General features: G+C 41.2%; 2 protein-coding genes across 3 annotated transcripts; one reads left to right on the forward strand and one right to left on the reverse strand.

Moving 5' to 3' along the window:
• Positions 1–759: 759 nt before the first annotated feature.
• Positions 760–7,874, forward strand: rab5b (RAB5B, member RAS oncogene family). Its single transcript, XM_086265859.1, has 6 exons — positions 760–866; positions 1,662–1,968; positions 2,064–2,215; positions 4,801–4,923; positions 6,024–6,117; positions 6,241–7,874. Exons 2-6 carry the CDS (start codon positions 1,803–1,805, stop codon positions 6,354–6,356), a joined length of 651 nt encoding a protein of 216 aa, XP_086121985.1. The 5' UTR covers positions 760–866; positions 1,662–1,802; the 3' UTR covers positions 6,357–7,874.
• Positions 7,184–12,622, reverse strand: dbr1 (debranching RNA lariats 1). Of its 2 annotated transcripts, none has more exons than XM_086265850.1 (9): positions 12,464–12,609; positions 11,447–11,661; positions 11,229–11,353; positions 11,066–11,146; positions 10,894–10,979; positions 10,574–10,798; positions 10,407–10,484; positions 10,167–10,312; positions 7,184–9,260 (listed from the first exon to the last, which is right to left on the reverse strand). In XM_086265850.1, exons 2-9 carry the CDS (start codon positions 11,641–11,643, stop codon positions 8,522–8,524), a joined length of 1,677 nt encoding a protein of 558 aa, XP_086121976.1. In that variant the 5' UTR covers positions 11,644–11,661; positions 12,464–12,609; the 3' UTR covers positions 7,184–8,521. The 2 variants fall into 2 exon arrangements, with proteins under 2 accessions (XP_086121976.1, XP_086121975.1); XM_086265849.1 differs by having other exon boundaries at positions 7,189–9,260; positions 11,447–11,787; positions 12,464–12,622.
• Between the last annotated feature and the right edge of the window lie 85 nt (positions 12,623–12,707).

The following is a 12,707-nucleotide window of genomic DNA, read 5'->3' on the forward strand; positions in this document are numbered from 1 at the left end:
TAATCACTGAAACTCCATTCAGACACCAACAGGAAATGTGTTGGTGTCTGTGCCTCGATTATTATGATTATCTGCTAGTTATTGAGCAACTTTTGTCGCCATTAAAACATTAAAATTTGACTAAAAGCTAAAAGCCTCGGGTTAATATTATCAATGACTGCCATATTTTTCTATTTTCAAAAAAGGATTTAAATCTTTGTCGAAAATAAAGGCAATAATTAAATTATACAATGCTTTGTGCATTCGTACAATGATAAAAAGTTTAGTCTCTTTTTTTAAATGGACATTCCGGAATTCTATTGTTTGTGAAACCATTTACCAGGTTTTTTTTTTTAACTATGTATATATATATTTAAATTTAAATATTAACTTTAGGTAACGCTCCTTAGAGGTTATCAAAAATAATAACCTTCAGAGGAGCTTCTAGAAGGTTGCCAATATATTACCCAAAGAATTCACTACAATAACCCCGTCTACGTTTCCTAGAATACATTTTAAAGATCGGAAAAAATATAAGCAGACGAGAAAGAACGTTTCCAGAGGGGGTGATGTGTTTTCTGAGAATGAATCATTTCTATGAATAAGTCATTCTTACTGTGCGCGGTATTTTGTTCGTCGAACTTGTGTTCTGTGACTCTTATAATTGATCTAAATTTGTATTTTTAAAAAGTGCCATATAAAGACGAGTGAAAAAAAATCAAAGGATATGCGGCTCTTCTTTTCTTCCCAGAATTGACAATGCGGCACTCAGTGCGCATGCGCCAATTTCCAGGAAGCGTTAACATTTTTTTCTTTCACCAGCTGATAGCCAAATTGTCAACAGTTAAGTCAGCGCTACCCGCACGGCTGAAACGACACTATACACGGTAAATAGACTTATGTTTTCCTCTCAGTACCTCTGTGTTACTTATACGCTCGGCTGGAACGGCTGTGTTTCTTTGGGCGTCGAAATGCGAGGCTTTGTTTCAGTTTTGTGTCGTCCGAACCGAATGCTCGGATCGCTGTCCCGCTAGCACATAACCCGAGATAAGGGTTGCTGATCTGATAACAGTCATTGTGGGAGTTGCCTCAACACGAGTACGCCAGGATGTCATCCGTCTGCTCTCTTGTCCTGACGCGTGTCAGCGGGGTGCTGAGGTTAATGTTTCAAATGGAGAAAGTGCTGCAGTGCCGGGGGGAGGGGGGTTGTTAGCGTCGAGTGTCTGAGGTGGGAGAGAGCAATTAGAAGCGCAGCATCCCCAGTAAACTCCAGATCAAATGGGCCGCTATTCTCCCCACACATCTCTTATTCAGTGAACGCAGCAGCATGTGAAGGTTGGTACATATTGTGCAATGCAGTTAGGATTTAAACAGGTGCTGGATTGTATGCGAGACCTCCATCCCTCCTATGAGGCTTAAATCTTTAGAACTTATTTCTGGATCGGCTTGGATTTCCGTTTCATGAGGTAAGGCGTGATCACATTGAGAGGTAGTACACGTGAGACATTACAGTCGCAATTAAAACTTGTGCTTGATCGCATAGAAAACTTCTAATCTTTAGAAAGTATGGATCCGCCGGGAGAAGATTTGTTACCTTGAGGAAGAAGGATATGTGTGTGTATATAGGGCAGACAGTGTGTAATCTTGAACCGAAATAAAAGTCTTCTGGCTTTTTCACACAGACCAAACACGACTAGAACAGAGGTCAAGACGTCGTCAGTGAGACGTGACTCTCGGTCTGTTTTGGGAAGCAGCACAAGTGACCAAAAGCACCTGTCTCCACTGAGGGAGGAGGCCCAGCCCCCCTGCTGTCTCTGGTCAGTATGAGCTCCAGAGGGAGCGGAGGCCGCTCCAACGGCACACTAACGCAGACCAAGATTTGCCAGTTCAAGTTGGTGCTGCTGGGGGACATGGCTGTGGGCAAGTCCAGTTTGGTGCTGCGTTTTGTCAAAGGGCAGTTTGATGAGTTCCAAGAGACCACTATAGGAGGTAAGAACTGGGAGAACTCCTAATCAGGTGATTGATTTGGGGGGGTGGATTTAAGAACCCCATAATGATCTCTCATGCTTCTTTTTTATGTCCAGCTGCATTCCTGGCACAGTCGGTGTGTCTTGATGATACCACAGTGAAGTTTGAGATCTGGGACACTGCAGGACAGGAGCGATACCACAGCCTGGCTCCCATGTACTATCGTGGCGCTCAGGCTGCTATTGTTGTCTTTGACATCACCAAGCCGGTACGTAGAAATATTTCCTAATTTCAGTTGGTCTTGGCTGCACTGATATTTGTTCTAAAATGTCGGACTGCTGCCGATAGGTATTTTTCAACATTCACAATTCATTTACCTAAATCAATCATGTAAAGATTCTCACTGAAAGACAGTTGTAGAAAAGCGTAAATGTCTCCGACAGCCTAATATCAGTATTAACCTGGAAACTCCTCGAGTTCTTTCCTTTTCTCTTTTTTTTTGTCGTCCCACATTCTCTACATCATTAGACATGGATATATTTGGTATCATTGAAATTCAGGAAGTTAGGTGTGACTATGAAGGTAGAGTAGGCCATCTGATAACTGGAAGGATGGTGGTTCAATCTCCAGCTCCCATGATCCCAGAGCTAGAGTTGGAGGATAACTTCAGGTGAACTTCAGGGTTCACCTGAAGTTATATTCTCTATGATCGTTGGATTTTTCTCTGTATCTATTATTGTAGGATCTACTGTACAATATAAAACGCCTCGAGGCGACTGTTGTTGTGATTTGGCGCTGTATAAATAAAATTGAATTGAATTGAACCCCTGGGTTTTGAATTATGAAGGTGGTACTGAGTTAAATCGCCATGGTAGCTTGTGCTTCACATCTGTATATTCAAGATAAGACATTTGGCAAATGCAAAACCACCACCTACTGATGAATGTCTCTGGGAAATAGTGTCACCATTCCTGGAAGAGCCCCTAAGCCCAGTGTGAAGCTTCAACAAGGAATAAAGATTCTTGAGCGCAACGTGAATGATAGAAACTTTGAACCTTGCATCCAGTTCGTGTACTGGCTGATGTTGAAACACAAATTTGCGTTTTGATCTACTTAATGGTTTACAACATGTTTTTATATTTGTCCTGTGTGACAGTGTAAATCCACCGTCTGGCTGGGCCTTTCTGTGTGGCGTTAGCAGCTTCTTCCCGTGTCTGTGTACTCACAGTTTGAGTCTGATCTTCTTGTGTTGTCATGATGGCCACTGATACTGTAAGGTCTATGAAGTGACAGTCGAAATGTTTTACCAGCTTTCCTTAATGGAGTTTTTATTTTTATGACCACTCAAATCATGTGTCACAACAAATATATTACATTCAACATGTATTATATGTTCGACCACTTCATATTTTTTATGTTTATTAAATTAGATTTTATGTATACAACACTCATTCACAATAACAGTGCACAAGGATGATAATATCCATTGAGCAAGTACTTGGTGACAGCAGGGAGGAAAAATTCAGTTTAAACAGGAACAGATCTCGTACAGAACCATGCTTTAGGCAGATGCCCATAGTTTCCTAACTGGTTCTGGTGGTGATGGGGAAAGGGAAGGCAGAAAAAGAGAATATAGAGAGACGTTAAAATTTGCTCTTTTATTTGTAAAACATCTCCCGGGACCTGTCCATGTTGCAACTGGTTTGTGCTGTAAGCGACACACACCTCCTTCTTGGATGGACTAATCAGGCCGATGACCACCTTTGTGGGATTACTTAGCCTGACTGTCTGTGTTAGACTATGCAAATACAAGTAAAGAAAATCCTGGGGACTCTGAGCAGGAGAAGGAAAGTGCTGTAGAAATTCCACTTCCCAAGTAGGAATATCAGCTGTCTTTTATTTCAAATGTGTTTTCATAAGTGCAGCCCAAACACGCTGCTTTGAATCAGGTTTTGCAAACTTTTAATGGTTGTTATCTACAGTCATGCATATTTGTGTAAATAGTAGGGGTGGGGGAAAAAATCGATACTGTGTAGTATCGTGATATTTTGTTTGCTAATAATGTATCGATACAGGGACAGCAGAAATCGATATTTTGTTACAAAAAAAGTTTTTGTGCTCTGACTTCAGAGCATGTTGATCCTTTTTCTGAGCAAGAATCCTGACATTCCTTCACTGTCCAAATGTGTTTAACTTTAACCGTGTTTAACCGTTCAGTTTGTCAACAATAAAACTGACTGAAATGAGAGAAAGACTGAGTGCGAGACTTTGATATTAGATAAAATGAATATTGATAAAGTTTACCTTTATGTACAGAATCTGAATATCGCAAAATATTTTAAAAAATTGCAATAATATCGTATCGTGCGTTAAGTATTGTGATAATATCGTATCGTAGGATGTATGGTGATTCCCACCTCTAGTAAATAGCAATTCTGAAATCTATCAAAGCATAAATGGAAAACATTTTTGATGTCACACATCTCCAATGTTAGCTGTGACTTTGGGTTCACCTAGTTCTTTTATTGAAATTAACTGATTCTGTACTTACCCATATTATAATCAAGACATTGATTTTTTTTTTTTAAATTATTTTTTAACACATACTGTGTCTTCAGACTTTTACATTTTAACAAGTAACTTTCTTTCTGTCAGTACCTCAGTCATGCTTCCAACACAGAGGCTTTGAACTTACTGACGTTTCATTTGAATGTCGCACTTTTGAAAGAAGTTATTACATTATACTGCCCAGCTCCATTATTTGCATCAGCTCAAAGGTGAAAAGTTAATCTCATCATATTTGCTTGGTATCTCCATGGTAGTTTATCTGACCTTGGTTCTGTGTTTGTGCAGGAGACGTTTGAGAGAGCCAAGGCCTGGGTGAAGGAGCTGCAGAGGCAGGCCAGTCCTAACATTGTTATTGCCCTGGCTGGAAACAAGGCTGACCTGGCCGAGAAGAGACTGGTGGAGTATGAGGTAACGCACCCCTGTTGGTCCAAATTAAATCATAACCAATTTACTTCCTGAAGACAGAAGCAGTCCTATGGATAGAAGCACCTTGTTAATGAAAGAGGTCAGAGGCCACAGTTGTTGGAGCTGACAGACTATTAAGATTCACATCTTCAGCCTTGAAGCCGTTAGCTGTAACTGCTAGCCTAAAGCAGAAATATGTGGCTGCAAAGGGAACACACTTGCAATTCATAACTAACAAAATAGTCCCCAGTGAATCTTTTGCTTTAATTATCTCACAGCATGAATAAAAAAACCCAACCATGCTTGTTGCAGCAGTGTAGGCTACTACGGTTGGATTTTAATACTGTGGGGAATGCTTTCTGGTCTGACTTTGGCCCACAATACTAGTTAGCTATGGTTTGAATGTGTAAGTGCTGTCACTGACCTTTTGGATCCCGGTACAGCCACACTTCTATTGTCTGAATCCACTAGAACACCTTTGGGATGTACTGTATATGCGTGTACATATAGAAGCTTCTGTTGGAGCTACACACTGTGGCAACCTCTTGTGACAGGAGAGTAGCTGAAAGTGGCTTTGTAACAGTGATGTCAGCATGGAGCAGAATATCAGAGGAAGGTGGTCTCCATGACACCAAGAACTGAGCTCAATAAGAGGAGCCATCCAATTTTAGTTTAGAATGGTAAACTGTATATAAAAGGGTACTCGCCATCCACTGGTTTGGGAATCCGTATTACAAACCTTACATTCTGGCTTACACTACACTATGCTGTGTTTGGTTTGTTTTCAAAATCATTATATGTGGAGCAGAACCAAGGACAAAATTATATGTTAATGCTAGTAAGCTTGGTTAGCAAGCAGCATTCAGACTGTATTAGTCCATTATGCCTCCTTAAGGCTACTTAAAATTAGAGATGGCACGATACCACTTATGTCCGAATCGGTCGGATGTGACTTTTTTTTTTATATGTGATGCTGAATTACAGTCATGATTTGTGAATGGAAAACAGTTTAGTTCCTTTCATCTGCAGGTTTTAGCATTTGTGCTAGTAGTTTTTTAAATACTGTGTAATAATTTGATCTTTTCATATGCTGAATGGTAAAGGAAGCCCAGACATATGCCGAAGACACTGGTTTGCTTTTTATGGAAACCTCTGCAAAGACAGCCATGAACGTCAATGAGCTGTTCCTGGCCATTGGTGAGTGTTGTGTTTTATATAAGAATAATTTCTTTCACAGAAGAGACTAATAGACGTCAGGAGTCCTGCCTCGTGAATTATATGCTTGTCACAGTCTAAATAAACCTCTTCTCTTTAATCTAGCAAAAAAGATGCCAAAAACAGACACCCAAAACCCAACGCATGCAGCCCGACATCGGGGAGTCAACCTGCAGGACCCAGATGCTCATTCCACCCGAGCATGCTGTGGAGGGAACTAGACTTCCACAACTCCCTACCACCTGTATTCTACCATCCACACCACCACAGCCCTACAACCATCTCGTCTCTTTCAATCAACTTACAGGGGGTGAGCCTTTACTCTGCATTCATCTTCCTGTTCAAGCAGAGAGAATAAGAGGAGAGGAAGAACCAAAAAAGCAAGCAGAGATGGAGGACAGAGACAGCGTTTCACACGTGTCTGTTGACCAACAACTCTGATTCCACATTTGGAAAGACACGGTATAGAGAAGACTGAGATTAAGAGGAATGTAGAAGATGGTGGCAAGCCTGTTCTAGTATTTAGCACTAATTGTGAAATTTATTTCGTGTTCACTCTGCCTTGCATCATTTTCAGTCACGGCCCCGATTGGCACAAACTGAGCAGCACATGTTGCCGAGTGTCCCGAAAGGAGAAAAAAAGGGCCGAGGCATTAAAAGAGCCAAACGGTTGAGATGGCAGTCACCCCCCCCCCCCCCCCCCCAGCTTGCAGCTGCTTGCTTTTCCCCTCTAATAAGATCCTTCTGTGAATAAATACCGAATTGAACCCCGGGAATGAGTTTGAACCCCTCTCTGTCCTGCCCGACCCTCCTGTGGCTCAGTTTGTCTGACACAAGTCAATTCGTACCTATTTAATGTTCCATGTTCCTACTTCTCTTGGCTGCAGACTGATAAGCTTCAGCATCTCTGATTCCTCCCTTATTTAGTCTAAATGGTAACCCAAAAAGTTAAGACGTGAAGTAAACATTTCAACTTCTGACAAGTTCTGAATTAGTGAAACTAAAGCTCAGCAAGTCTGAGAATTATTTATTGAAAGATTGAGGTACATGCAGTTAGTGTGAATAAGCTTGCTGTAGCTCTTTACAGCAGTAATATACACTGGATGTGAAGTGTATAACTATGACATGGACAGGGTTACTAAATCGTTATTCTGATTGGCATCTATAGCTTTCCATCTGGAAATGGTGTTCCCAAATGTCAAGGAATTGATTAAATTCCATTGTCCTCCCTGTTTGGTTTAGACTATGAGGCTTGTAATAAACCTCCTTGGTCTGGAGTATATCTGCACATGTTGTGTTCAGCTTAAATGGCGTAACTGTTTCCTTTACCTTACTAGAATGAGCTGTGTGCTCAGTGGCTGTCAAAGGCTTGGCTGAAGAAAATGAGGAAAGAATAGATAAAAAATACACACAAAAAAAACAGAAGTGCCTACTCCCTGTTTTCTTTCTGTCAATCATGTTTGGGGCTTTCTTTGAGTGTGTGCTTTGCAGACAAGGCGCAAGACTACTCCCTGACGTTGGTTTGCACCATAAACCAAAAACCTGGCACCCCGTCATTAGGCTATACCGTACTGGCTCTTTGTATGGATGTAGAGATCCTGTCGAATACACTGTATGTTAAATATTGTCTTAATTTCACTGAGAATGTTTGTTGACTTCAGCAGAGCACACTTGTGAACCTGGAATGGATCGTTTAAAGGACTCTGATCAATGTTATAAATCAGTGGGATTTAAACACACATCTGTGTCCAGAGAAATCTTTTCTTCGGCTTTATTTTCATATCCAAGCATTTTGATGAGAAAAACTGAATTCTCATTAAGACAATTTTCAAATAGTATACAAATGGAAGGCTTAAAAAAAAAAAAAAAAGTGCCGTTCCTCTCAACACTAACAGCTCACTATATACAAGAAACACATCCACTGTCATTGTTCAGTGTTTTAACGTAGGTTCAGTGGTCTGTATGAGTAAGATAACAAGTAATTAAAACAAAGACTTGCTTTTTCCATCAGCACCTACGGTATGTAAGTGTTCAATAAAGCTGTGAAGTCATTATTTCTGTTTTAAAAAAAAAAAAAAAAAAGCTGTTCTCATCTTTCTGGCCTCTTTAATCATCTTGAAATTACAATGTCAGAAAAAGAAAAAGTGTTCTAAAAAATCTGGTTGGATTAAAATACATAAAAATCATGTTTAAACAACGAAACATTTTGATGGGTATAATTTCTGTGGAAACTGAATCCAGAAACAAATTCTTTGCTTGTGTACAGTCCACCTTTACGGGCATTTTAATAAAGCCATGCCTCTGCTTTGAACAGCTCGTGTGAGTAGCTGCAGGTACATAAATTAATGAATATAAACTAACGGAGAAGTTTACACTGCCTCCCTGACTATCCCTCACACTCGTCATCCTCCGCTGCTGTATAGATCACCTGGTTTCTGCGTTTGATTCTTGGAGTTGGGCCTCTGCTGCCAGCGTCCCCACTCTCAATGCTGGTTCGTTTTAGGATGCGCGCAGCTGTGACGTCCTCATCGTCGCCGCTGCCCTGTCCTGCCCCGTCTGCTCCAAACTGAGCGTGAGCTGGGGTAGAGTGGGAAGGAGGTGGCAGGTTCATGAGGTCGGGCAGAGGAGGGGGCGAGACGCTGCATTTGGGCTCGGGTAGAACCATACGGCTGGGTGTGTGGATTTCACCTGCTTTCGCATCAAAAAGCTCGTCTGCTTTCACCTCTGCTTTCAGCTCCTCCTCCTCCTCCCACTCGTCTTCTATGGTGATCTCATCTGGATTAAATGAACCTGACAATCCTGAAGTATCGGTTGGATACTCGCTGGGCTCGTCAGTACTTCCCAAACTATCTTCATCTTCGTCATCCTCTCCTCCTGTACTGCCCTGAACTCTCGCCACCTCATCTTCTCCCCGCCCGACCTGTGCATAGATGTCTGTGAGACCCAACTTGGCGCAAAGCTCGGTCGTCTGAGGGTTGGTGTTGTAGCTCGGGGTAGCCTGACGATGGGGCTTGTTGGGGTTGTAGGATGGCACCGTTGGACTGAAGTTGTCTGGAATGCCAAGCTCCCCGCTCAGATCCTCCACCACCTGCATCATAGCGGCTTCTGAAGCGCTGAAGTCCCACCTGATGGGTGTATGCAATCCAACATTATAAAAAAAAAGTATGAACAAAAACCGCTCAGTCATAATGACCTTTGCTTCAAGCATCTGAAGCAATAACTTGGCAGCTCATTATTAGGCTCCACTATACCGTCTCCCAGTATGGATGCAAATACACTATGTAAAGTATTGTTTTGGCTTCACTGAAAACGTGCGTTGAGCTGATTTAAGCAAATATTGGTGTCCTGAGAAATCTTTCCTTCTGCTTTATTTTCATTATGTAAAATGTATTTTTATGAATAAGCAGTGTGACACACTTCAAATTGCTCCCCACTCAGTTCTGCTTGCTGGCTTTGGGAAGAAGGAAAAGAATGAAAACCCACAGCTGAAGCAGTGAGTTTCATACTTCCTCTCTAACTTGCACAGGTCTAACTAGCTACACCAGCAACTTCATTCTTGGTCTGTCTTGACATTGTAGACAGCTGAGTAGTTTAAAAAAAAATTCCAGTGACTAGCTCTAGTGCTCCTATTGGTTATTAGCATTTTTCTTGCGCTTCAAAAAAAAAAAAAGTGGCATTAATTTGTGGAGAACATGCTGCCAAACAAAACATGCAAATATCAAACTTGTTTTTCCCCATAGAGCTTATTTTTGTTGCTTATTTCACCAAGGCAACACAGGTGGTGATAACATCCTACACAAAAAGGCCTTCCCTGAGCTCGAGTTTCCTTTTACACCTAGAGCTCAGGGAAGTTACAATGCAAAGCTTGTTTTAAGTGCAAGATCCTCTCTTCCAGAGTGACCTTTCCCCTGTTGCATGACACTGGCTATTTGTTCAAGCTAATGTTTTAGTTCTGGGAGACTGAAATCATGCATGCACAACCTAACTCTGCTTTTACAGGCCTTGTTACTTGTATGTCTATACGTGTGTACCGTTCATGCAAGCCATTATTCTCTGGGGGATTCCAGGGGTGAGGAGTGGTCCTCTGTAGGGTGTTGGTAGCCTTGAGAATAGCAAGCCACTCTGGATCATACTCAAGACCCTCAGATGAACCTGGTCTTTCTGGAATATCCACAATCTGAAAAAACAAAAGGTGTTAGCTCACACACTTTAACCCAGACTCTGATCCTAATATATCAATTAAAAAAAAAAAAAAAAAAAAGTTGTCCCACCTGTAAGAATTCCCTGTGGGGCAAACATTTATCCAGAGACAGGAATTTGGTTACGCGTGGTGCACTTTTACCTTTAGGCTGAAAAGAAGAAATCACCGAAATGATGGTTAGAACGATTTTAACCTTATTAGCAGCAGTAATTCTAACTGAACAACTGTCACTCTCACCAGATGCTGCATAATGGCAGCAAATTTCACATGAAGATGTGCAGAGAACCAATAGTTAGGCTGGAGGTGAGCTAGGAGCTCCTCTGCAGCAGGACTTCCCAGAGAGTTTGACTCCACCTCTTGACGAAGGAATTTCTTCTTTCGTAACAGCTCCTTCGTGCTGCCATAATAGTAGATTCCACGAGGCCAGTCGTGGCTCATGAAAATGTCTATGGGCATCTGGATCTTAGCAGAAATAATCATGTAAAATTAACATTGTATATTTAGCTAAAGAAGTGGACAAACATTTAGAGTTGTGTGGAAGAACTTGCGAGATTTACCTGTTTTAATTTGAAAACCTCGATATTTCTGATGTGGTATGCACTTCGAAGTGTTTCAGGATTATATGGAGGGAATTCATGGTGGCCTTAAAATGAAAACATTCCATGTAAATATGATGCATAGCAGTGGAGCCTCAACTATTTGAAAAGCTAAACAAACAAAAACAAATACCCTTCCTGTAGTCACGTGATTTGAAAATACCAGATAAGCCACCAATTCTGATCCCTTTGTAGCGAATAACACCAGCATAACCTGGAGACAGGTGATTATATAGGTCAGGCTTGTGGCGAGTCAGACAAGCTGGCAAACAAATTTGGAATCAGTCAGTCTCTACCTAGATAATAAATGTTTGGTGCCACCCAGCCTCCATAAGGGAGCTCTTGCAGGTGATTGGAAGCCTCGTGGTTTCCTCCAATGAAAATGGTAAACACCGGAGCCTTCTTCTCCCCAGAATAATACCTGCAACACAGACAATAATAAAGTTTTAAATATCCTTACTCGTGTCTTTGATTTAAAAACCAAACAAAAACACAACATAAACAAAGAACTTACTTGTAAAAGGTCTGCATGGTTCTGTACTTGGCTGGCACTGCCATGCACTTCAAGTCTCCCTCATTTCGCACTGCCTGGAAGTCTCCACAGCAAAGCAGCAGGTCCACCTTCACTCCTTCCTTCTGCTCCAGATACTCAATTGTCTCATAAATCTTGTCCAGCTCCCCATGGCAACAGCCTTCTACTGCAATTTTCATCTTGTGCAAACAGGTGATCTGACAATGTGCAGAGAAATTCACATTCACACTAAAGGATGGCTTCTGTTCTCATCTAAACACCATTAGCCTCTGTGGACACAGTCAAGCCGAGGTCCACGGCCTCCTAAAAGATGATTTGGCAATCTGTAAAGACATACAATGGTGATGATGATTACTTTCACTTAACACACAATTTCGCTAAAGTCTAGTTCTAATATACATTTCAGTTGGGTAAATTATTTTTTTTTCACATCTTCTTGGATCATAGTTTTAGTTGCCTTTTAATCACACAGTGGAAAGGGACTTTAATAAGCTACAATACGGTCTTGGATGATCTTAAACAGTGCTAATGAATTACCATGTGACTAAAGCTATCCAGGAGCAATCGGGTAGACACCCGTTTAATTTTAGCGTATGAGCAGAGCTCCTGTTGGACTGTCATGTTTCATTTAGCTAGAAACAATAAATTAAACGAAAGGTATGCGAACTGAAGATGACCCTAGCACCTTTTTTAAGACATTAAAGACTCTACAATGCACGCTGCACCGGCGGGTAGCCCTTGAATACGTGCAGTAAGTATTGCACGATGCTTTTAATTTTTTTTTAAATTTTTTTTTAATCTGACAAATGTGTCCCATGCTGCTTTAAAGTATTCTCTACTTCGTATCCTCACACTCAAGCAGGGTAGCTACTAGAAGCTCAGGTCCTACGATACAACACGCAACAGCTAGCTAGGCTACGTAATTAAGCGAAACAACTCGACAGCGTATATGGAGGAAATTTGTTATATAAGAGCAAAGTGAACGAACTGAGTACTTACAGATTTGGGGGTATAATTAGCGAGTATTTTGAGCCGGTTTATAGTCCATAAAGTTGCAAACTTGTGCAAAAAAACATGCTTATGTTTGTGGAAGAAACGAACAGAATGGATGTTCCCACCTCGCCTCTACCAATATGAACGCATGCGCAATTCTTCATCAAATTCTAGTGACTAGCAGTAGATTCCATTATAAATGTGTAGAATTATATTACTATACTTGTTGCTAAGTCTTGATTTAAAAATA

Source organism: Aulonocara sp. 'chitande type north' Nkhata Bay, linkage group LG16, assembly GCF_057382095.1.
Source record: "Aulonocara sp. 'chitande type north' Nkhata Bay isolate Kocher_YH1m ecotype deep benthic linkage group LG16, A_spYH_male_GT1.1, whole genome shotgun sequence".
Lineage (NCBI taxonomy): Eukaryota > Metazoa > Chordata > Actinopteri > Cichliformes > Cichlidae > Aulonocara > Aulonocara sp. 'chitande type north' Nkhata Bay.